Here is a 23,723-nt window from a genome sequence, read left to right as displayed (position 1 = left end):
ATCAGGAGAGTTTTTATAGGGTTCATAGTCAGACAAACCACCAGTAACAGAATCTTCTGTAGTTTCTTTATTTGTAATTACACTGAACAGAAATGTGTAGATTTTTTTTGCATTAATTAATAATTTTGTAATGAATCTACTGTATTGAAGCCTGAGTGTTTGCATTTAACGGTTGTGTCTTGAAGATCTCTTCAAGTCGTACATAAAAGTTTTTTTAGAATAGCAATCTAGGTAATTTGAAACTTCTCAGTGAAGACAACTAGAACACCTGAACAAATATATACATAGCGTCTGATTGAGAGCCATGGCAAAATAACAAGGTAAAGAAGAATTACCAGGCCAATGCAAAAAAGGTTTTTGTCAGCTGAAAAAGCTCTTTTTGGAATTTTTAAACGGAAACCTCACCCTAAGACTTTGCTTTCATTTTACTGGTCAACACAAAATGCATGGAACATGGGAATTTTTACCTTTCTTAGACGTATACATGACTGAGAAGGGTGGTTGTCTCAGGAGGCTGGAATTAGGGGGCTCTTCTGAGCCTGGAGCTTCACCACGCATTGTCCAGTCTGGTGAAGACCATTCTGAGCTGGCCTGGAACATGGCTGGATGGTGGCGGATGGGGCCACGTGCAGGCCTGGGCAGGAATCAGGTGACTTCTCTGGTGGGTAGGCTGGAGGTCAGTGCTCGTCACCTAAGCAGTGTCCTTTGGGTCACTTGGGGGTGTCTCTCTGTGTCCAAATCCAGACTGGAGAGTCTGGACGGCCTCCCAGAACAGTCTCTGAGTACTTTTCTGTGGGTCTGTAAGGGGTTGCGTATCAGCTTATTTGAGGGATTTTGGCAATCCTGGATGAGGATCTACTACCTGTTTTTGTAAGTAAAATTTTATTAGAACGTAGTAACTTTTATTCATTTACGTATTATCTATGGCTGCTTTCATGCTACAACAGCAAAGCAGAATAATTGTTACACAGGCCGTATGCCACCAAAATATTTACCATCTGACCCAAACAGAAAAAGGTTGCCAACTCAGACACACACAGAACGAAGACCATGTGAACGCACAGTGAGAAGAAGACGGGCATCTACAGGCTAGGGAGAGAGGCCTCAGGAGAAATCAAGAGCAAACGTCAGGGTTTCCCTGGTGGCGCAGTGGTAGAGAGTCCGCCTGCCGATGCAGGAGACACAGGTTCGGCCCCGGTCCGGGAAGATCCCATATGCCGCGGAGCGGCTGGGCCCGTGAGCCATGGCCGCTGAGCCTGCGCTTCCGGAGCCTGTGCTCCGCAACGGGAGAGGCCACAACGGTGAGGGGCCCGCGTACCGCAAAAAAAAAAAAAAAAAAGAGCAAACGTCAACCAGGCTGGGAACTGGGTATGAGAGGGAATGGGCATCTCGGCCGATGTGTGGCTCCTGGTCCTCAACATCTGTTACCGTCTCCTCCTGTCCCCCGCCTCTGCTGCCAGCAGGGCTCAGCTCGAATCTCTAGCCGGGCATCATCACTGTCTGCAGAGAGTCATTGTAGCAGCTGACATCTGTTGAGTGTTTTGTTCTATGACAGGCCACATGTTAAGCACATTACATGCCTCATAGCACTTATCTATCGGTAGACAGGAATCAGAAAGAAGTTGAGGAAGTCGTCCAGGTTCTGATTCAGTCCAGTCTGCCCCCAAAGCCAGGTCTTTGGCCCCGGGGGCTGGAGAACCTAGATCCAGATGAGAAGCTTGATCTGGACCCAAAAGGAGCTCCTGAATGAGCCTGATGGCATGAGGACCTGGCCATGTGAGCAAAACCAGTCACGGAAGCAGGAAATGAAGATGCCACTGTCATTCCCGAGGAGACTTGGCCAGCCTGTGAATCCTCTGGTTGAAAGTCTGCCCTTTGAAGAACTAACGTGACAACACAATGATCAGTTTCAGGCCCTCCTGCTCTACTTTGAGCTTGTCTCTCTCTGAACGCCAGATTCCTCCCTGCTAAGCAATTTGCAGACTTGGAGATTTCCAGTTCCAGCTTGGTGTGGTTCTACGTTTGACAGGACTCCCTCCCTGTTCGACGCTAAGTGGTCTTAGTAGCAGGAACAGAAGGCTGGGGAGGAGGGTCTGGAGCTGCAGCCCCTCCTTGTAGGAGTACCTGGGAGCCGAGTCCGGAGGAAAGAGGTGGGGCGCGGAGTGACCCCGCCCCCACCGGGCCCCGCCCAGCCATGCCCCGCCCCCTCCATGCCCCGCCTCCTGCCCGCCCCGCGGCGCATTGTGGGATCTGGGCGCTGGCTGCGAGGTGGAGGACGCGGCTCTTGAAGATGGGGTTGCAGACGGTGAGACCCTCGCTCCGTATCCCGCACCAGGGGACTCCGCCCCTTCTGGTTCCCGGCACTCAGGTCCGGACCAGGGGCTCTCACCGCCGACCCCGCCCCGCAGGGCTTTACACCCGCCCTGGATGCCGGGGTCTCGGTACCGCACGCTCGGGCTGGGGACCCCACCCAGGCTGCCCCCTGAGCTCGGCTTGCTCCTGCGCTGGAGTTCGGGGTCGCCACCCGGGGTGCAGGTCGTAGGGGCCCGTCACCGCCCACGCCCTGGGCTCTTCCCCGGCGCGACGGTCACGCTGCCCCCTCTGCCCGCAGAGCCCAGTCCTGCTGGCCTCCCTGGGGGTGGGGCTGCTGACTCTGCTCGGCCTGGCTCTGGGCTCCTACCTGGTGCGGAGGTCCCGCCGGCCGCGGATCACGCTCCTGGACCCCAATGAGAAGTACCTGCTGCGACTGCTAGACAAGACAGTGAGTTGTGGAGTAGCGGAGGGGACCTGAGTTCCGCTCGGCTGTGGTTGGGATGCCCCGGGGAGTTGGCGACACCAGACCTGCCTGGTGAGACGCTTGTCATCCATCCTCCAGACCGTGAACCACAACACCAAGAGGTTCCGCTTTGCCCTGCCCACCGCCCACCACGTTCTGGGGCTGCCTGTGGGTAAGAACTGCGGCGTGGGCTCCTTTCCCTGGTATTCTAATAGGGTGAGCCCCCTTCTGGGGTCTCCTGAAACGCGCTGCTTCAGTCTTGTGCCTCCCCACCCCATCACCCTTTCCACACCAGGCTGCGTATCCTCCAGGCTGTGAGGTGCCCTGGGCCACTCTAGGGTGTGGCTTCTGTGCCCCCAGACATCTTCAACTCTCAGCAGTCCTCCCTCCTTCCTGCAGGATTTGCTTATATCCCCGCTGAGCAAGCACTAATCTTTTCCCCATTGCCCAGACCCTCAACTCACTGCTAAGGTCCTGGGCAGTCATTGATAAGAATCTCAGCAGAGGGGAGTTTATGAGGGATCCAGCTGGGGGCTCAAAGGGGTGAATCCTCCCTGCTTGGTTGCTCACTGGGACCCCAGCACGGAGCAAGACGCTTCTGTCCTCTCAAACCTCCCAGATTATTTTGAAAGGTAACAGGAATGCAGCACCTCCACAGGAGTCCTTATGTAGCTCTGCACGTGGTCCCCAGGCCAACATGTCTACCTCTCTGCCCGGATCGATGGCAGCCTGGTCATCAGGCCGTACACTCCCATCACCAGCGATGAGGACCAAGGCTATGTGGATCTTGTCATCAAGGTAAGAAGGTTGGAAGGAGCCCCAGGAGCCCCTTATCCTCCTCCCTCTGGGACCTGTAGAAACTTCCAAGATGTGTTTGATAGGAGGAGATGCGTGTCCTTTGTGGACCTGAAGGAAGTATGTGGAATGGGAAGAGAGAGCATGTGTGTCATCCCTGCCCTGCTTCAGGCAGGTTCAGTCAACAGGGGGCTCAGAAACCAGGGACATTCCAAACAAAGTACTTTCCATTCTGTCTTATCAGGTCTACCTGAAGGGTGTGCACCCCAAATTTCCTGAGGGGGGAAAGATGTCTCAGTACCTGGATAGCCTGAAGACTGGGGACATGGTGGAGTTTCGGGGGCCAAGTGGGTTGCTCACTTACGCTGGGAAAGGTAACGGCCTAGCTCCCACGTCTCCGGTGCCCGGCGTCCTCTCCACACGGTGTGGTTCTGTGTGTCCGTGTGTGTGTGCACGTGGGTAAAGGCCAGCTGCCCCTCCTGTAAACACAGCCCTGACATTATAGAAAGGCGTGTTCCTCAGCCCCTCTTGACACAGGGATCTGTTCTCCATCCACATGAATTCACCCACTGTGACAGCCCTGGAGATGACTAATGCAAATGCGGGCCTCTCTTTCTCTCTGCCCCTCAGGCCGAGCTATGCAGAGAGCCAGAGATTACGTTCAGCCCTTCCAGTGGGAACAGCTGGGTGCATTAGCAAGCCTGGGAGCTGCTCTGTGCCACTTGGGAAAATAGATTCACACCTGGCCTCATGCCGGTCGCCCTGAGCAGGGAGTGACCCTCTGTGGGAGTTAGCTTATGACTCACTGTGTGTTCCTAAACTGACTCGTAGCTCATAATATGGGACAGACAGTCCTGGCCCCATTGCCCCTGAAGTGTCTTGTTGTCAGGGCTGGCTCAACACCTAAGCTCCAGGATCAGATTCCACAGCAGCTGCAGAACTGGCCTGGGACGTATTTTCGATTTTGCATTTGTTTACTTAGTTTCCTGAATTGACTGTTCTTTCACCCCTCTCTCCACTCGACTTCTCAGGGATGTTTAGCATTCAGCCCAACAAAAAGTCTCCACCAGAACCGCGAGTGGCCAGGAAACTGGGAATGATTGCCGGCGGCACAGGTTCTTGTCCCCTGCTCCCTCCCACCATTGTGACTGTTGCCGTGGCAGCTTCCAGGTGACCCTCAGAAGGTTTGGTAATCATGGCCAGACTTAATCAGGGCATTCCCAGCAATGCCTAGAGCTCCCCAGTTGCTGCAAAACAAAATCATAATGAGGTAGAAACCCCCCAAAATCTATTTTAACTGACAGAATGAGAGAAACAAATCGTGTGGGCTCTCCGGAGACCTCAGATGGAATGAATCTAATAAATTTTAGGTGAGAACAGAGAAGCAGCTAAGAATAGGACAGTGGAGAAGATAGAAAATTAACATTGGACATTTCCCTATGTTAGACACTCTGCTGGACTCTGTATGTGTCTATGACATAGGTACAAGCCTTCCCATTTTACGGATGGGAACACAGAGGTTCAGAGAGGTTGAATCATTTCCACATGGGTAGAGGCAGGGTTAGTGTGCAGCTCTGCTCAGTTCCAAAGCACGTGCACTTAACCTGTGTGTCCAGGGCTCCAGGCATCTCAGCATTGAATCAGTAGGTACTTGCAGTCATCTGTGATACTGGAGCCTTAGCCTCCAAGGGACTTCCAGAGAGTCTTGGATTGGTTCCTTAGAAGGATTTCAGCAATATGAATTTATGTGAATTTTGAGCACGTGACCACAATTCACCTACAAGATATGAATTTTAGTGAGTTTGGGGTAAAGGGCCTATCTGTCCAGAAATGTAGGTGCTGTGAAGACACAGGGGGAGTGTAGAGAATTAGGACACAAAGGAAAACAGAGTGAAGGGGTGAGTGAGTAGAATTAAGATGAAAGGGTTGGGCAGCTAAGGAGCAGGGATGGGGAGGGTGGCCACCGCATCTCACCGTGGGGCATCTGTGTGCAGGAATCACCCCAATGCTGCAGCTGATCCAGGCCATCCTGAAAGACCCAGAAGATCCAACCCAGTGCTTTCTGCTTTTTGCCAACCAGGTTGCGTTGCTTTTCTCAGTCCTGGGACTTCAGAGTTACTGTGTGGGGAGAGGTATGGTACCAACGGGCAAAACGAGCCCAGTGCCTGGCTCAGCCTCTGGCCAAGGCCTCCCTGCGGGCAGAGGGTCCTCTTCCACAATAAGGAGGACAGAGCACTGAGCCACATTCCCTCCCTGGCCCGCAAGGAAAGAAAAAAAGAAAACATTTAAGGAGTCTAGTCCTGAGTATAGAAACTTGCTCCTTGAGTCTCCTTTGTTAAATATTCTGTCTTTATTCCTTCATACTGTGTAAATAAAGGCTGTTCCCCTCTCCCTCCCCTCATCCTAGCTCCCTAAAACCCTCGCTTATTCCCTAGAACTTCAATTTTCTTTTTCTTTCCTGGTTGGAAAGTTGTTACAGCAGAGAACTTTATGTTGTTGTGCTTAGGAACCTGAGAAGGTTCCTAAAGACTTTGCTTCTCCTCTTCATTTCAGACTGAAAAGGACATAATCTTACGGGAGGACTTAGAGGAGCTGCAGGCCCGACACCCCGACCACTTTACGCTCTGGTTCACTCTGGATCACCCCCCAGAAGGTACCCTCCCCATTTCTGGACATCCCCAAATCAGGGCCTCGCCCATCTGTGGGTTCTGGTTTCAGTGAAACCGACCCTGCCCGACACTGCCAAACTCTGAGCTCATGGACACAGTGGTCTCTTGGACTCTTCCCCGCGGTTCCTGTTTACCGGGTGGGTGCAGGGCTGGCCGTGCCGCTGAAGCAGGCTGAGTAGACCCATCCAGCTGCCGCTACAGCTCTGTACCCTCTCAGGAGCCTTTCTGGACTGCCACCACCCCACCCCGGCCCCGCACTGCACCCCACTGCCAGCATGGATCTGGAGTGTCATTCTCTCCTCTCCCCATGCAGATTGGGCCTACAGCAAGGGCTTTGTGTCTGCCGACATGATCCAGGAGCACCTGCCCGCCCCAGGGGAGGATGTGCTGCTGCTGCTCTGTGGGCCACCCGCGATGGTGCAGCTGGCCTGCCACCCCAACTTGGACAAACTGGGCTACTCGCAAAGGATGCGATTTACCTACTGAGCATCCCCTCACTTCCCTGGTCCCGCTGCCGGCACTTGCCCCCAGTCAGCCCTCAAATGCTATAAGCCCTAGATGCCCTTCCCGACAGTGTCAGCCTTTTCGTCTTTCTCCGGAGCTGGAATCTGGATGGTCCCTGCGGGAACAACATCCTTATAGCCGTGGAAGAGGGCCAAAGCCGAGTCATCTCCTGGAAGGCTCCCCAGTCTCCCTGTGATGAAGCATCCAGGTCAGGCTCAAGGAGCAGACTCTTCCATGGGTCAGAAAGAAGGGAGCACGTACATTTGTTCCAAGACTGGCCAGTTCCTCGTGGCATCACACTCTTCTTTGTGTCTGTGGTTAAAGAGCGACCTGTTTAATGGGTTTGATTTAACATTTGGTGCTTAACCCATAGCAGACTGTGTGTGCGGTGGGGGGTGCAGACTTAGAAAGCTAATCTTTTAGAGGCAACAGGAGAGGAGGAGATGGTCTCTTCAGACCTCAGAGAAAGGGATCTGAAAGATGTGTTTGTGTGTCTGTCTCCCTCTGCCCCTGCCGAGGCTGGAGGGAAAGGGCTCCCCACGATCTAAGACTGTTACTGTGGCAGAAACCTCTGGCTTATGCAAATAAATGGGGCTAAGGCCCTTGTGTTCTACCAAAGCGGTGGTTGTGTCTGGGGTCCTTTTTTCCAAGGCTTTTCATGCCTGAGAATCTTGGGAGGAAGGGTTTCCCAGCACAGAATTTCCCCCGGGTCTTCCAAAGAACCTTTGAGCGGTTGTACCCTGTGCTGAAATGTGAGCCGCCACCAAACTCCACACTCATCTTAGCAGCTGTCTCTGCAGAGCCAGAAGCTCAGCTTCTCCCTGGAGAACTTCTAAGGTGGAGGAAGGAGAATACAAGTGAGAGGGAAGCTTTTGGAGCCCAGGTACCCCTCACAGTGGTCCTTGGTTTGGCCACTCCTTCCCTCCTTCCTTCTCTTGGCCCTTTCTTCACTGCATTTATCCTTCAGGGTACCTGGCAAATAAGTCAAGGTATTGTCTTTCTATTTGGAAGAGAAGCCTTGTCCTTTAAAAAGTAACCTGACACCACCAGCCCTAGCCAGACTGGTTGGTGCCTGGACAGAGTTGGCCCCCAGGTACATCTGTCCTGACCGCCCTTCTCCTGCTCCAACAGCCTGGCCCAGTCCACTCCCTCCCAGCGTCACACCAGGGCCACCTCTTCAGATCTTCTCTTAGTCACACTGGAAAAGAACAATGCATCAGGTCAGGAGGAAGGTCGGCATTGTTTTTCTGCATGGAACTGTGTACTGCTTCCCCTGGGGCCCCTGGAAGAAAGGCTTGTGGACGCTCCCCAGGGTAGAACCATCACTAAATTGTGTTCCTGGTATTCCATCAGACATGTCTTGATCAGCTGGTGTGTGTGTGTACTGGGCTCTGTGAGACACACTCGGCTGCCTCACCTCCAAAAAGGAAAATCTTGCCTAGGGTTGTTGCGCTCACACAGTGAAGCAGCCCAGCAAAGAGAATTTCCCACACAGAAGCTCATTCCTTGTCTCGCACGGGTTCCTGCCTTATCCACTCAATATACAAACATTAAGGACCTGCCACATGCCAAGCACTGTGCTCGGTCCTGAGGATTCAACCATGACCAAGACTGTTCTTAGACCCCAAACAACTCATCGTCTAGAGTAAGACAGCGATAAATAATTACAACACAGTGTGGTTAATACAAGGTGCAGATGGGAAGGGTTTGGAAAAGATTCTGAGAAGGAGGAAGAGAAGAAAAAAAGTTTTTTAGTTAACAGCCTCGTAGCAGGCGCTGTGCTAAATGATCATTGTGTAATTGAATCCTTATTATAATCCTGTGAGTCTGAGATTAAGGATATGCAGAAGGTCATACAGCTGGTCAGTGGCTGGCAGAGCCTGAATATGAAGCTAGGATTGTCTCAATCCAAAGCCAAACCTAGAACTGGGAATTGTAAGTTGCTGGGATCCTTTGGCAGAGAATGGGGGCATGAGCAATCCAACAGAAAGACCAGCATGTGCAAGAGCCTGAGGAGCAGAAGAGAAGTTCACATTTGGAGAACCAGGCAAGTTCATTGAGGCCCAAATGCCAGAGGGAAAGTGGAGGAAGACGAGGCCTGGGAGCAGGTAAGAGCCTGGTAACGCCATGCTGAGAAACACACTCAGTCCTGTGGACAGCACACGTTTCTGAGGGTTTTATACAGCGGGCAGCACATAATAGCTAAGGTTTGTGAAGCATTTACGATTTGCCAAGCATCAAACTAAGAGCCTGCATAAATTATCTCAAACCTGACAAAGAGCCCGTGAAACAGCACTATTTTATTCCTGTTTTTCAGACGAGGTACTTATGATGTGGAGCGTTCGGTAACGTGCTCAAGGTGAGAGCCTGGCCAGGGACAGAAGCCTGGGTCTATGTGACTCCAGAGCCTGCTACGCTTTTAACCAGCACCAGAATTAATCCCACTGCCCTGAAGCATCCATACAGGATCATACTAAAGTACCTTCTCTCTGCATCTAGAATAGACTGGTCACGTACCAGCCTTGGGAGAAGTGAGAAGTGTCAGTCGCCCAGGCGAGGGCTGCAGCACCCCGCGGTCGCCCTCTGGCCGCAGCGGGAGCCCGGGGCGGAGCAGGGAGTCCCCGAGGAAGACCAGTCAGCGCCGCCGCGCTGTTTCTAACCAGGAGCCTGCCTGCCTCGTGCCTCGCACACGACTGGCGCTCAGTAAATATTTACGGAAGGGAGGGAGGAGCCATGAGGTTGAAAAAGAGAGATTAAGAAGTGCCCAGCCTAGAGGACAAGGTGCAGGGTAGGAAATTCGGCATTCCTTCGCAGGGTTCGGTCTAATTCCCTGAAATTCCATCCCCATCACGCGCCCGAGTTTGCAACTTGGGGGCGTGGTCCCCGCAAGGCCTTGAGAGGGGGTTTTACGATTGGAGCAGAGCGAGGGGGCGGGGCCCGGGCGCAGGAGGCGGGGCCGAGGGGAGAGGACCTGCGATTGGGACTTGAGGCACCGCCGAGCCGCGGAGGGGGCGGGGGCCGTCAGGAGGGGCGGGGACCCGCGATGGGGAGGCGGGGCCGAGGGAGCGGGCCTGTGATTGGGACTGAGGAAAGATTGTCGGGCTGGAGGGAGTGGGGCTAGATGGAGGGGCGGGTCCCGCTCGGGGCGGGGCTGAGAAGCCGGCCTGTGACTGGGCCTCGCTGAGGCCAAGGGGGCGGAGCGCCCGTGAGGACGTGACGCTCCCGCGGAGGTGACGCCGTGCGGTTGCGCGCCCCTTCCGGCGCGGGGAGGGCGCAGAAGATTCGGGCCGCTCGGCCACAGGCCGTCTCTAGCGCCGCGGGATGTAGCGCGGGGTCCGCGGCCCCGAGCAGAGCCCGCCGCCCACCGTAAGTTTCCCGGGGCTCCGCGGCGAGCGGGTGGGAGGGCGGGGGTCGACCGGAGCGCGAGGACCCCCGGGAGCCTCGGCGTGGGCCTGAGGCGGCAGCCGTGGAGCCGGCCTGCCCGGGCGTCCCGAGGGCTCCGAGGGCCCCGAGACCCCCGCCCGAAGCCGGCCGCGCCTCCGGCCACTCCGCGTCGGGTGTCCACGTTCGTGGTCCCTCCCGTGCGCGCCGCGTCCCCCGCTGCCAACAGCCGCGGTGGCTGCCGTGCCTCCCAGTCGTCGGGGTGAGACGTCCGGATTTGGGCTCCGACTCGGGCCCGCCAGGCCGGAGCTGAGCCTGGTCCCAACGCCGCGCGAGGCCAGCGCGGAGGGGCTGCAGGCCTGGGTCGCGGAACCGCCTCTCGGCTGGGAGTGCCCGCCTGTGGTGGCCTGAGGAGCTCCAAGGTTCCTAGACCGTGAGTGTGCGCCCACCTTGATGGGGGAGAAGGGGACGTTGGTGGACAATTTGCCTTTGTTTAAGGTAGTCCCAAAAGCTGCAATGTGAGCAAAACCTAAAGTACGTTAGGGAAAAACGGAATTTCATTCCCTCAGAAATCTCTCATTGATGCCATCCTATGTTTGAGATTTTTGGTCAAGCCTTCGAGTTTGAAGAAAATAGGTATGTTTCTCCTCGGTTTCTGGTGCTACATTGGCGAAAGGGAAACTGACAAGGCGAATTTCATTTACATAGTTTCAGGTGTCAGAGGAGCAACAGGAGGCTTACTAAGTACTTAGCTGGATTAACCAGTTTCCCCCCAGTATGTAGAAGAAAGGCTAGAAAACACAGCAGGGACTATATAGGCCACTGACTTAACTCAAGCGAACGCTATAATGGCTGGTTCTTTTCTGAAACGAAGTGATCTTGGGATCTGTCTCCAGCTTTTCTCTCTTAATAGGGGTTGCGGCACCGGTGATGGAGCAACTGTTGTTCCTTAGGTTTTTCAGCATCCATACAGTACTAGGAACTTAGGCAGGGTGGTGTCAGACAGGTTGCAGCGTCAGGGTAATAGTTCCCAATTTGCAGCCACTAAGTTTCTTTATCCCAGGAGTAACTTCTGTGTTACCTTATAGTGGTTGATACTTGGGGAATCAATCTTGTTCCCTGTGAGCAACGTCTTAGGGTTAGACCTCCACAAAACTATACCTAACTTCTGAGTAGAATCTGAAAGCATTCCATGCTCAGTGGCCAAGAAATTACATGATCCCCAGGGGATAAACAGAAATTGTAAGCAAACACTTTGCCTGCAACTAGGAAGGAAACTCAGACAAGGGCACAGCCTTAACCCGGTAGGCTCCCCATTGCTAATGGATAAAGTGCACCACCGTAGGTGGGCTTTTAGGCTGTCTCCAGTTTCTTAAGTCTGGCCTCATTTTACCTTTCCAAGACTTCCTTATGGAAGGTGGATTATTCACTGCCCTGGGGACTTTGTTCTTTCAAGCCTGCCTAGGTTCATAGCACTACCCTTCTGGAATGCCTGGATCGCATCTTTACTTATCAAGATCCTTTCTTAAAATCTTCCACCATACCTTTCCTGATTATTCCAACTAAAATTAAGCTTTTCTTCTGAATTCTTCCAGCACTTTATGGCATTTAGCCTTGTAGTGGTTTTAGTAGAAAACAGAAGTTACTGCCTCCTCTTAAAATAGAGGCCAGCAGCCATGCGAAGCCACTAACTGGTCTCTTTGCCTTCTCTGTAGCCGGACAGTGCCACGTGTGTTGTGTATAATCAATAGTATTCGCAGATGGATAAAAGACATTTGAACTTCGTTCTCGGCCCGAAAGTTTTTTCTCCATTTTTCCCTAAGAAATCTCCTTGACTCCTTTACTATAAAGCCACACGGAAAGTCTTTAACACGTTTGCTACAGTCTCCTGTCCCATCTACTTGTGATCATGCTGGTGAACTGAACAGTCATCTTTAAATCCAGAAGCTTTATTAATACTAGTGGGGTATTTTCTGGTGCTGGTACTCATCAAAGTTGTTACATTTTGTCCTTAATGTCCATTTGTCCCTCATGGCACCCACTGGACTTTGTTCCTCTCACTGAACTCAAAGTTGATTCCCTTTTCCCGCTCAGAAATGTTGGGGACGTGATTAATGTTCATAAAGTTTTAGCTATCTTGGATTGAAGAGATCCTTGAAAGTGCCCTCTAGGCAAACTGATTCCAAGTGATTGGCTTTTAGACGTGCACCTAGTTTGCTTTTGTTTCATCGGGGCTTTCACAGTATAAAGTTATCACTATAATGTGTAACTATAGTGGCCATATATGTGTAATTTACTTAAAAGCCAGGTATTAAAAACAAGGACTGGTACGAAACGCCTTCATATTCCTGTATACTTTACTTTTTTTCTTTTTGTCATGGCATTTGAAAAGCTTACCTGTCTCTGGGATCAAAAAAAACAGACCCCTTCTGTTGGGATAGCTTTATCTGGAGAAGAGCTACAAAGAAAGCTACGTTGTGATTTTTCGCTGCAGACTCTAAGTCAGTGACACTGTGATCAAAGAGGAAAGCTGAGGCTCCCTTACTGCAATTTGATAGTTTTCAAACATAAGTCTTTGCCTTGACTCATTTACCCCCCAGCAGTGCTATGAAAGCACCTTCCCTAAGAAAGAGAGCAGATAGAGGAGAAGATGGCTGTGCTCTTTGTCTTTACTGCTAGGCTAGCCTTGCTTTAGAACAATGTGAGTCACGTAGGCCTAAGATGGAGCTTACCCATGGAACCTCTGAGCGCCCAGGGACCCCAGATTAAAAACTCCTAGAAGAAGCTTTGTGCCTTTGACTCCAGGGAAGGAGTGTGCTGTAGCCTGGAAAACTTGGGAACTGGTTCACAAAATAAATGTCTCCAAAAGTGTGAGCTAAATAAACTCACCAGTAAATGCTGGCAGTCAGGGATCCGTCCTTTCCCTAGTTTGGCACCAGATGATCTTAGTTATAGGAGCACAAGCGCCTCCACAGCTTTATTCTCTAGTGTCATAGGGTTATCCAGCTGGAAAGCTTAGTGGTAAAGATTTATCAGCGTGAATTGAAGAAATCCCATCAAAAATGCACTCAGTGCAGTCTGGCCCAATTATAATTGCTACATTGGGTGTGGCGAGTTTGAGGGAAAATGTGTTTCCTCTAAAATAGGTAAGGATAGGAAAGCTAGTAGAAAGCTGAAGTACCTTCCGCTCTCCTGAGGTTCCCAGAGTCAGTCTTAACACTTTAGGGGCGGAGGCTGGTGGTATATAGTAGAAACTGAAACGCTTGCTTGCAGTAATTCCCAGCTGTTTGTGAGTGGCCCACTCTGTCAAGTGATATTTTCAGGTCCTAGCATTCATCATTGGCTTTTCTTTCTTGCCACACCTCCGACCCCTCTCTCTCCCTTTCCTGTCCCTGTGTTGTTACAGTTTAGAAGACCCAGCTGGACAGTGGACTTTGCTCACTGTGGTGACATGACAGCACTCAAAGCAACTGAACTTAGTGTGTGGCCATCCTAGTTTAGGGGTTCTCCGTCCACTGTCCTCCTGGAGCAGTGCAGTTGTATCACTGGTTTTGTACATATCACAGATTACCTTATGCCATCTGATTACAGGCTCTTCCAAGACAATGACTTAACTTGTTCAACTTTGTATTTTGCACAGTACCTTAAAGTGCCTTAGGGTGCTGGCCCTAAATACATTTGTTAAGTATTCAGTGAATGTGTTGGCTTACTCTGGGGAGAGGGACAGGAGGAAGCCCTACAAGCACAAGTCCATAAACCCTTAGCTAGCAACAGAAGCTAATAGGTCGTATGCTTCTTGCCTGGAATGCTGCCTCATTCATTCATTCATTCATTCATTTTGAAATACGTGTTCTGACCAAAATCAGGGATATGTATAAATTTGTGATCCATGTAGTGTTGTATCCCAGAACCCGAGAATATCTGTATCTATATATCTGGCTTAAGCCTTAATGGCCACCCCTCAAATACTGGCAGCAGTATTCTAGAATAGCTGAGTATATTCCCCTTTTCAGACTTCTCCAAGATGCCCAAAGCTATTTATGTTTTTGCCCCAGTATAAATTATTTCTTATTTAAGCTGTTTATTCAGTAGTACTTCACTTTGAGGCAATATGTTTTGTGGTCAGCTTATTGAGAAAGATTTCCCAATGTTTCTGCTTAACGTGGGTTGCCTATCTCTTGAGGTTTCAGAGGCCTCCAATTTCTTGTTCTCCTTGGGCTCAGTTGTTGGCTATGACTATGGGCTGGCGTCTCTCTTGTCAGAGTCTTGCACATTTGGAGGAAGAGGAACTGCCTGTGTGTTGACACCGAAGACAGGTCTGCGTGCACTGAGTTATGGGCGTCTGTTCTCTTGAACCAGCTCTGCCAGTAGCTTTCAGCTGTGCTTGGTGTGTTGAGCGTAGCATGACTGTTTTCAAACTTGAGGATTGCCCTCACCTGACTGCATATATCGCATGATAATCCCTGAGAAGGAATTGAGATCACTGTTGGGTCAACAAAGAACTGGTACAAGATGCCAAAGGTGGATGTCTGTGAACAGCCACCGGGGACGGACACGGTGCGCAGGGCTGTGCTGACTGCCCATAGGAAAGGTGTGGGTTGCCCGAGCTTCCGTTTCCTCCCCGTCATGCAGCTCGCCCCGAGTGCAGGTGTTGCCTGGCTCTCTTTGCACTGCCCTGTGCTTTTCGGGGCTCAGGTGACCCCAGTGCAAGAAAATGTGGATATTCTGGCTCCTCCTGCTGCGAGCAGGAAACGCCTTTGTTGCGGGGCTGGAAATCTTGGGGCACTTTTCCCCTCCTTTCCATACGCCTTCATCTCCCTGGGACCTGATTAAAGACTACTTCCTTACAGGATCTATGTGCCTGTCTCAGGTCTCTGAAAAACTCGTCTGAATGGGGCGTAGGTCATCAGCTATGGCTACTGGGACAACTCGCTGAGCCGGTTGTTTGGTGGCAGAGGGCAAGGCTGGGCTGCCTCCTGCCTTCAGCCTCCCGCATCCAGGCAAGTTATTGCTGCTGTGAGGGGCGGCTGTGTGGAAAGCTTGCTGTCCAGGTGTCGAACCCGGGCTGTGATCCTATAAGAGAAGTAGTAGACCTGGCAGAGAAACTAACCACTGGGCACCTAGCCCACAGCCGAGTTCCTTTTGTGTGCGAGGCACACGTGTCAGCATTTGTAGGTAAGGCCCACCGAGTTCAGTCGGCAGTTAGCTCACGTCTAAGCCGGGGGCCTCGCAGTGGTCACAGCAGGTGTCGGCCTCCTCGTCTGCCTCCTGAGTCTCAGGGCCAGGACTTTGCAGGGCAGACTAGCTCTGGGGCTGGTGGGCTAAACTCCGCTCCCTGCGCGTGGGAGGGACTTGCGGGTGGGTAGCTGCTCTTCTGTGGTGACCGTTTGGTGCAAAAAACAAATCCTTTGGAGGCAAGCAACTAGGTTTTCAGCCTTATCTTTAAGATTAGTGAGGTTCCAAGTAAAGGGTGATAGTTAAGAGGAGAACAAAAGCACTTAACTGGCCTCTAGGACTGGAGGGGCTGTGAGTCCAGGGGCTGTGTCTTAGTCCCTGTGTATTGTGTTTGGTGTTTGTGTTTGCTTTCAGTGTCTTCCATCACAAGGAACTCTCTGCCCCCTGGGGCCGAGAGACCCCACCCTTTCCCCAAGCTGAAGCCGCAGAGCATTGAGGTACCAGCCAGATGTCTTCTCACAAAGGACCTGTGGTGGCCCAGGGCAGTGGGGCTCCTGCCGGGAACAGGGAGGCGGACACAGTGGAGCTGGCTGAGCTGGGCCCCCTGCTAGAGGAGCAGGGCAAGCGGGGCGTCGCCAGCCCAACCAAAGTAAGTTGTCCCCCCAGGGCCCGCCTCTCCCCTGTTGGTCTCCCAAAGGGACTCTCCCTACCCCAGTCCTCATCACGCTGTAGTGTAGCTCTTTTTATCTGTTTTTCCCACTAAGCGGTTGCTTATACCCCAGTGCTTAGCACAAGACCTGAAATCCTGCAAGTGGCCAGTGCCTGTCTGTGGTTGAAGCAAGGAAGCAGTCAGGCAAGATTAGGCTTCGTATAATGAACAAACAAAAACCCCTGTAGCGAGTGAAGTAAGCCAGAAAGAGAAAAACAAATACTGTATGCTAACACATATATATAGAACCTAAAAAAAATGGTTCTGAAGAACCTAGGGGCAGGACAGGAATAAAGACGCAGACGTAGAGAATGGACTTGAGGACACGGAGAGGGGGAAGGGGAAGCTGGGACGAAGTGAGAGAGTGGCATGGACATATATACACTACCAAATGTAAAACATAGCTAGTGGGAAGCAGCCGCATAGCACAGGGAGATCAGCTCGGTGCTTTGTGACCACCTAAAGAGGTGGGATAGGGAGGGTGGGAGGGAGATGCAAGAGGGAGGAGATATGGGGATGTATATATATGTATAGCTGATTCACTTTGTTATACAGCAGAAGCTAACACAACAGTGTAAAGCAGTTATACTCCAATAAAGATGTTTAAAAAAAGCCAACGTGTAGCTTTGACAAGGTGGAAGTCTCTCTCATAGAGAGAGAGTCTTGGAAGTAGCCGCCACAGGCTGGTATGGACGCTGCACCCGGGAGGCACCTGTCCTGCTCTTCCATCTCATTCTTACTGTGTCACCGAGGGGCGGGGCTGGGGGAGCAGGGCCCACCCTTTCTGAAAGCACCTGGCAGCACTTCATGCACATCGGTGTGGTCTTTTCATTTTGCCTGAGCAAAGTTGCAGTAGCATTGCCACCCTGAGTGAAACCAAGGACTCCGTTACGGAGGGGGAGACGGGTCTGCATCAGTCTGTGTCGCGAAATCTAAGAGGAAGCATCACAGGGGAAAGAACAGCCGGGAGGAGGAGCTGCTGTCCGCACACGGCCCCGAGCCTCTCCTTGGGAGGCGAGGGCTGTCGGACTGCACGCTGTGTGTCAGGCTTCTGTGCAGCTCAGGAGGGCCTGCAGCTTCTTTCCGGAACCAGTTCTGAGGCCCTGCTCCTCCTGGGAGCTGCTGTGGATGCAGAGTTTCAGTCGCCGTGGCACCCCCAGGGCCAGTGAACAGAGAACTGCACAGATTTAAATTGTTAGGGGAATCTCTGAAACTCCGTCTTTTTCATTCTTTTGAGCATTCAGTGATCTGGAAGAGAGAAATATTCGGGAAAATGGGGCAAGTTCAGAACCGCTGTGTTAGCGATAAGGGTGGGCTTTTGGGACTTGAAGAGCATGTAGGCCTGGTGCGCTAGTCCCGTGTGCCTCGGGTGCCAGTCTCCATCCGTCTGTCCCCCATGTGCTGCGTTGGGCTTTCGCTCCAGCATTTACGGAGTTGTAAACTCGTGCACTGTCATGCCGTAGGAGAAAAGGCCACAAGGCCGGTGTGTGGGAGAGACGCTGGGCAGAGAGCAGTGAGTTGGGGTGTCTCTGGATCGCTCACTCTGGACTAGGGAACTCCTGGGGTGTGTGTGTGTTTCCTTCGTTCCTGCAGGCCGAAGAAGAGCGGGCACGCGCAGTGCCTCAGGAAGAGGAGGAGGAGGTGCGGGTGCTGACGCTGCCCCTGCAAGCCCACCATGCCATGGAGAAGATGGAGGAGTTTGTGTACAAGGTCCTGTCCTGGAACGGGGAGGGCAGGCTCACCTGGGCTCCCCGCACCTGGCGGGCACGCCCTGGGGGGAAGAGCTTTCGCTCCTGTGCGTGGGCTTGCTTTCCTTTACGGTGAAGTAAATCAAGGGGAATCTGGCTAAATTTTTACTGCCTACTGTGTTGGCGTTGCTCAGAATATATTCTAAAACAGGAGTTCTTACCTGTTTTTGCTATTAGTCCCTTTGGCAGTCATCAAAGTGTTAGAATGTGATATAGTAACACGGCACCTTTATTAATACGTTAGCTATGCATGACAAGCTATAATGTATTTTATTAGAATTTATCATTTCTAAGTGGTAATCAGTAGAAATAATATTTTGATATCTGCAAAACTAGTGTATGAAAATATCTGTGATTTCTATTGGTGACAGAGTCACAAATTCTAATACTAGACTTGCTCACACTTACAACTGGGGGAAATGTTAAATTTAGTTAGAAGTGATTGAAAATAAAAATTTTTTTCCATCCAAATATCCAACACAGTCCATTGTCCGTACGTCCCAGGTTAAGAAGCCCTGCTTTGAAAAGTCATAGGCTCAACCCAGTGAGAACGTAGTATCTAAAGGGGGGAAAGGATGGACAGGCGGCCACCAGAGTCTCCGGGGACAGAGGGCAGAGGGGTAAATGTATATTTTTAAAACCATATATATAATTTCTATTTCCTTGTTTTCATTCACTACATCTACTGAATTTTAAAACTCAAGTAGCTGAAGGGAGGTCCTGCCATATTCTCTTTAAAGACTGAGAAACACTTATCTACTTACCTAAGCGTATCCAGGTGAACTATCATGACACAGAACAAAGCCATTCACAAGTCGTCGGTCCTGGGGCGACCTCGCTCGTGCTGTGTCTTGGCTTCTCTGGCCTCAGGCTGGCCCCACCATTCCCTGGGCCCCTCTGGAGCCAGCCTGACGCTCTCCTTCACCCCTTGTCCTTGGGGCGGCTCGCGTCCTCGGGGCCCCGCTCAGAGAGTGTGTGGTTGCAGGTCTGGGAGGGGCGCTGGAGGGTCATCCCATACGATGTGCTCCCCGACTGGCTGCAGGACAACGACTACCTGTTGCACGGCCACAGGCCGCCCATGCCCTCCTTCCGCGCCTGCTTCCAGAGCATCTTCCGCATCCACACGGAGACCGGCAACATCTGGACCCACCTGCTTGGTGAGTGGTATGGGTGGAGGATTGGACTTTCTGTCTCCTTAAACGCCAGCACTTGTACAGGCTTTGTCCATGGGAAAGAAAAGCAACGTTGTTGTGACAGTTTGACAGCTGGCATCGTGCCTTTAAACTACCAGTGAGCTTGCTGGGCCCTTCGTCGCTGGTCTGTAAGGCGGGGGTAGGGGGGCCTAGAAGCGGAGGAGATGACGTCCTCTGTGGTCAGAACCATCCCCGGTGCAGGCAGCTCCTCCCACTTCACAGTCCCCGCGGTAGAAACAAAACGCCAGCATTTCAGAGGATGCTCTTTCTGTCTAGGTTTGTGTGACGGGTGCCGTTTTCTCCGGAAGTTGTCGACTGCGGTGCCCACAGCTCAGCCTGTAGCTTTAGTGCTGGCTTAAATCATCACACGTTCCCTTTTTCCTCAGGCCTCTTTTCTCTCCGTCCTGTAGGTTTTGTGCTGTTTCTCTTTCTGGGAATCCTGACCATGCTGAGACCAAACATGTACTTCATGGCCCCCCTTCAGGAGAAGGTGGTGTTCGGGATGTTCTTCCTGGGCGCGGTGCTCTGCCTCAGCTTCTCCTGGCTCTTTCACACCGTCTATTGTCACTCAGAGAAGGTCTCTCGGACCTTTTCCAAGTGAGTGAGAAGAACGTCGGTAGGGACACCTTGTGATCCAGGTCCTGGCAGCGTCCTGGAAACTCCAGCAACTCCTAAAGATTCCCTGATGTGCCAGAGGAAGGGCTTTCTGTTTTGCTGGTATAAGAGGATCAGGAAACTTTTCTCTTAAGTCCTTCATGAGAAGTTTCACTGCAGCCTCCTTAACAGATGGAGCCCAGTTGTGGGTATATTTTCTCCCTGTGCAGTGCTGCCCTTTGTGAAACTTGGAGTACCAGTGGGCTGCTCTCTCGGACCGAGTACCCAGTCCTGTCCTACCTTCCTGGTGGCCCAAGCCGTTCAGGGCGTGGCAAAGTTTCTGTGCTCCGTCCTGCTGGAGCTCCGACCCACCGGTCCAGTGAAGCTTATCTTTGCTGCCCGCCTATTGCTGGAAGCCCCAGATGTCCATCCTCTAAGGCTCTCCTTATTCCCCAGTTCTGAGCCTGGAGTTCTGTTTGTTTGCTTTTTTTGTTGTTGGTGGTGGTGGTTTTGGAGGTGATGGTGAGTTATTTTGTTTTTCTCAGTAACACCAGTAACAAGAATACATTTTTATCTTTAAGAAGTCGACTAAAACAGAACAGTACACCTTAATAATACTCCCAATTTAAGGGTTTTGTTTTTAGAACTCAACCTATCCGAACTGGGGAATACTCAGAGCCCTTCCTGCGTGGAAGCTGGAGACTGGCTGGAATATGGTGGAATTCCTGAATTTAAGTATCCATGAGGGGGATGTAGCTGTTCACAGCCAGGGGAAAGGGATACAGTTCAGACTTTTCCACTGCAAAATAGAAATGCTTGACCTCATGGGGTTTTGATTCAGGATATAGGACAGATCGTATGGGAAGTGAGGGGCTGGGGGCGGTCACGTCTGAGAGCCGCTGCAGAACAGAAAGCCCTAGGAGCTCTTCACTTCTCCCACCGCTCCGCTCATTCTGTGGCTTTTTTCAGGCTGGACTACTCAGGGATCGCCCTGCTCATCATGGGGAGCTTCGTGCCCTGGCTCTATTACTCCTTCTACTGCTCCCCGCAGCCACGGCTCATCTACCTCTCCAGCGTCTGTGTCCTGGGCATCTCTGCCATCATTGTGGCCCAGTGGGACCGGTTTGCCACTCCTAAGCACCGGCAGACAAGAGCAGGTGGGTCGGAAGACAGAGCGGAAACCTCATAGGTATTTGGACCTTGAGTCCAAGGGGGTCAACCCTGGGCCCTGACCTGTGTTTAGAACTGATCTGTGTTTAGAACTTTCAAAACAGCGTGCATTTTCAAAGCTCAGTTCTCCCCCAGGTTTCATACTATTTCAGTAAAATGTTAATAGGACAGGTAATTACCAAACTGGTCAATGAGCTACAAGTATAGAAATGACTGCTCTTATATTTGGTTTGAGGAAGTTAAAAAATGTACAAAGCAGTCATTTTAGTAACCTGAGGGTCGCTGAGCTCAAACCAAGGGGCTAAAATTAAACCACCCAAAGTTATTTTACTAAGGAATGGAAGGCTTGGCTTGGTAAGTAAAATACCTTGGGCATAAACACTGTTACCAAGTAACATGATGGCTGTGAGCACAAACATCTTCCTGTTGTCTCATCCAGACTCAAGCTTTATTACTCGCAGCAACACAGCGATTAGCACTAGTCTTCGGTCCCTTTAGACTTAACATCTGCTGTGTTTTAACCTTCATTTAAAATAATTAAGTATTCATCAAGTGCCGACCATGTGCCAGACTGATGCTTTACCAAGGCCGTCTGCAGAAACGGAGAGGCAGTCCCTGCCCTGCGGTTGCGTGTATGGCCGTGGTGTTGAGCCGGCACCCATTCTGTCCGTCCGTTTACTTACTTTGTGTCCAGTGGCCACTGACGACTTCCAGTCTGGGTCTCTCTGTCTCCTCAGGAGGTCAGGGTCCTGACCTTAATGGGAAACCTGTCTTGCTCCTCCCTGGCTGGCAAACTACCTGAGGCCTCACCATGTCGGTTCTGTACCCAAGGCAGCCATCAGGAAGTTCTGACCTACATGGTCGCCTCGGCTGCTTCACGGATAGTGAAGAATGTGAGACGTTTGTTCTTGGCGCTCCTTAGGAGGGAATAGCTATATCAGCATCTACACAGCCTTCTTCCCATTCTGAATGTTAAAGAAGTGTCTGCTGAGTGTTCTCCATCTTGCGCTAAATTTCCAATAAACATGTACTGTTCACCAGAAAGTAGCTCATCAGAGTGAGACAGCAGTGCCTTCCAAGCGGTACTGTTTCCATGCCTGACGCTCTTGTGTCTGCTTTGTTCAGGGGTGTTCCTGGGGCTTGGCTTGAGCGGCGTCGTGCCCACCATGCACTTTACAATCGCGGAGGGCTTTGTCAAGGCCACCACTGTGGGCCAGATGGGCTGGTTCTTCCTCATGGCTGTGATGTACATCACCGGAGCCGGCCTTTATGCCGCGCGGATTCCTGAGCGCTTCTTCCCTGGAAAATTCGACATATGGGTAAGAAACGACACTTCAGTGGGGCCTGTGGTGGTGAGACCGGCCCACAGGTAGAGCTCGGAGTCAGAGGCAGTGAGAGACATGGGTCAGGTAGTGTCTGGGGGTGCACACGAGTTCCTACATGCATGTCCATGCATGTAGGTGGGAGAATGGCGGGGAGGGGAGTGACCGATAGTAACATTTTGGCGTATCCCTGACAGGGCTTAAAAATTTTTTTTCTCCAACAAATCTATCACTTTTATGATGTAAAAAACTTTAGGGAGGAACGAGGAGAGGCGAGTGCCTTCTCCACTGCCTCCAGCCTTCCGTGCCGTCACCCTGAGGCCCCTCTCTTGTGTTCCTGCAGTTCCAGTCTCATCAGATCTTCCACGTCCTGGTGGTGGCAGCCGCCTTCGTCCACTTCTACGGGGTCTCCAACCTTCAGGAGTTCCGATACGGCCTGGAAGGGGGCTGTACTGACGACTCCCTCCTCTGAGCCGCCCCGCAAGGGCACAGCAGGAACTTCCCAAGTGCTTTTAAAATAACTTCTTTGCTGAAGTGAGAGGAAGAGTCTGAGTTGTCTTGTTTCTAGAAGAAACCTCTTAGAGAATTCAGAACCAACCGAGCTTCAGCCCACTTCACACTCACCGGGCAATAAACTCTCCATTCCCTCGCTGAGAGCAGTGGGGATGGGCAGACGTGGCCGCACGCCCCTCGGTAAGGCGACCACTGTCCCCTCACAGAGACGGGGCTTTGAAGCTCATGTTGAGAGTTTACCCCTCCTCCAACCGTTCTGGGGAAAAATGATGGACTGGGACTCTTCAGAAATTCTGTTTCTGGAAGAAACTGTCCCTCCCTCACCCCTGTCTTGACTTTGTAACCTGGCTTATAACAGGCCATCCGTTTTTGTAGCACACTTTTGAGAAACAGTTACAACCTCGTCCATCTTTCTAGGGCCTGGACTTGCTCACACAGCAGGAAGAGCAAAGCCACCAACTTTTACACAGCTGGCTAATCATGGAAGTGTGTCCAGGCTTCAAATAACTTGAGTTTTAATGTTTTCTTGGCAGAGTAATGTAAAATTAAAGTGGGGAAAGATATTTAATATTTAATACTAAGCTTTAAAAAGAAACCTGCTATCATTGCTATGTATCTTGATGCAAAGACTATGATGATAATAAAAGAGTACAGAAGACACTTGGCATTCAAAGATTTAACATGTGTGGTCTCAGCTATTTGCAAAGGATTAAGTCCAAAGGATTAAAACCAGTAAAATCATTGCAGATTCTGCTGAGGCACAAATCTGCATCATAGGTATTGACAGGCTGGCGTGTGCAGGCCAGCGAATGAGCCTAACTGAACTCCTAGCACGTGCTGCTCCAGGCCGCTTTACGTGTCTCCACTTAGCGCACAGACATTTCCTGGAGAAGTTGGTGTCGTGCTGCAGTAGAGTTCAGTAATTAGAAGATACCGGGCTTCCCTGGTGGCGCAGTGGTTGAGAATCTGCCTGCTAATGCAGGGGACACAGGTTCGAGCCCTGGTCTGGGAAGATCCCACATGCTGTGGAGCAACTAGGCCCGTGAGCCACAACTACTGAGCCTGCGCGTCTGGAGCCTATGCTCCACAACAAGAGAGGCCGCGATAGTGAGAGGCCGCGCACTGCCATGAAGAGTGGCCCCCGCTCGCCACAACTAGAGAAGGCCCTCGCACA

General features: G+C 51.6%; 2 protein-coding genes across 6 annotated transcripts; both read left to right on the top strand.

Annotated features, from left to right (window-relative positions):
• The first annotated feature begins 2,211 nt into the window (after nucleotides 1-2,211).
• On the top strand, nucleotides 2,212-7,366 carry CYB5R1 (cytochrome b5 reductase 1). 3 transcript variants are annotated; one of them, XR_003430648.1, is made up of 9 exons: nucleotides 2,212-2,305; nucleotides 2,612-2,761; nucleotides 2,876-2,948; nucleotides 3,468-3,574; nucleotides 3,816-3,945; nucleotides 4,603-4,741; nucleotides 5,566-5,703; nucleotides 6,125-6,224; nucleotides 6,554-6,668. XR_003430648.1 is itself a non-coding variant. In XM_027096004.1 (9 exons), exons 1-9 carry the CDS (start codon nucleotides 2,291-2,293, stop codon nucleotides 6,724-6,726), a joined length of 918 nt encoding a protein of 305 aa, XP_026951805.1. In that variant the 5' UTR covers nucleotides 2,216-2,290; the 3' UTR covers nucleotides 6,727-7,366. The 3 variants fall into 3 exon arrangements, 2 of the variants coding, with proteins under 2 accessions (XP_026951805.1, XP_026951807.1); XM_027096004.1 differs by having other exon boundaries at nucleotides 2,216-2,305; nucleotides 4,603-4,686; nucleotides 5,566-5,651; nucleotides 6,554-7,366; XM_027096006.1 differs by having other exon boundaries at nucleotides 2,271-2,368; nucleotides 4,603-4,686; nucleotides 5,566-5,651; nucleotides 6,554-7,366.
• A 2,611-nt stretch (nucleotides 7,367-9,977) lies between these two features.
• ADIPOR1 (adiponectin receptor 1) lies at nucleotides 9,978-23,226 on the top strand. Of its 3 annotated transcripts, none has more exons than XM_027096001.1 (8): nucleotides 9,978-10,110; nucleotides 15,715-15,949; nucleotides 17,603-17,719; nucleotides 18,743-18,914; nucleotides 19,361-19,547; nucleotides 20,514-20,701; nucleotides 21,840-22,033; nucleotides 22,380-23,226. In XM_027096001.1, exons 2-8 carry the CDS (start codon nucleotides 15,809-15,811, stop codon nucleotides 22,506-22,508), a joined length of 1,128 nt encoding a protein of 375 aa, XP_026951802.1. In that variant the 5' UTR covers nucleotides 9,978-10,110; nucleotides 15,715-15,808; the 3' UTR covers nucleotides 22,509-23,226. The 3 variants fall into 3 exon arrangements, with proteins under 3 accessions (XP_026951802.1, XP_026951804.1, XP_026951803.1); XM_027096003.1 differs by lacking the exon at nucleotides 9,978-10,110 and adding an exon at nucleotides 10,198-10,558; XM_027096002.1 differs by lacking the exon at nucleotides 9,978-10,110 and adding an exon at nucleotides 10,782-15,125.
• Nucleotides 23,227-23,723: the final 497 nt, after the last annotated feature.

Source organism: Aethalodelphis obliquidens, unplaced genomic scaffold (genome assembly GCF_003676395.1).
Source record: "Aethalodelphis obliquidens isolate GAN/ISIS:26980383/991018 unplaced genomic scaffold, ASM367639v1 scaffold97, whole genome shotgun sequence".
NCBI classification, from domain to species: Eukaryota; Metazoa; Chordata; class Mammalia; order Artiodactyla; family Delphinidae; genus Aethalodelphis; species Aethalodelphis obliquidens.
The sequence above is the reverse complement of the archived record's forward strand: the minus strand, read 5'-3'. Positions and strand labels throughout refer to the sequence as shown.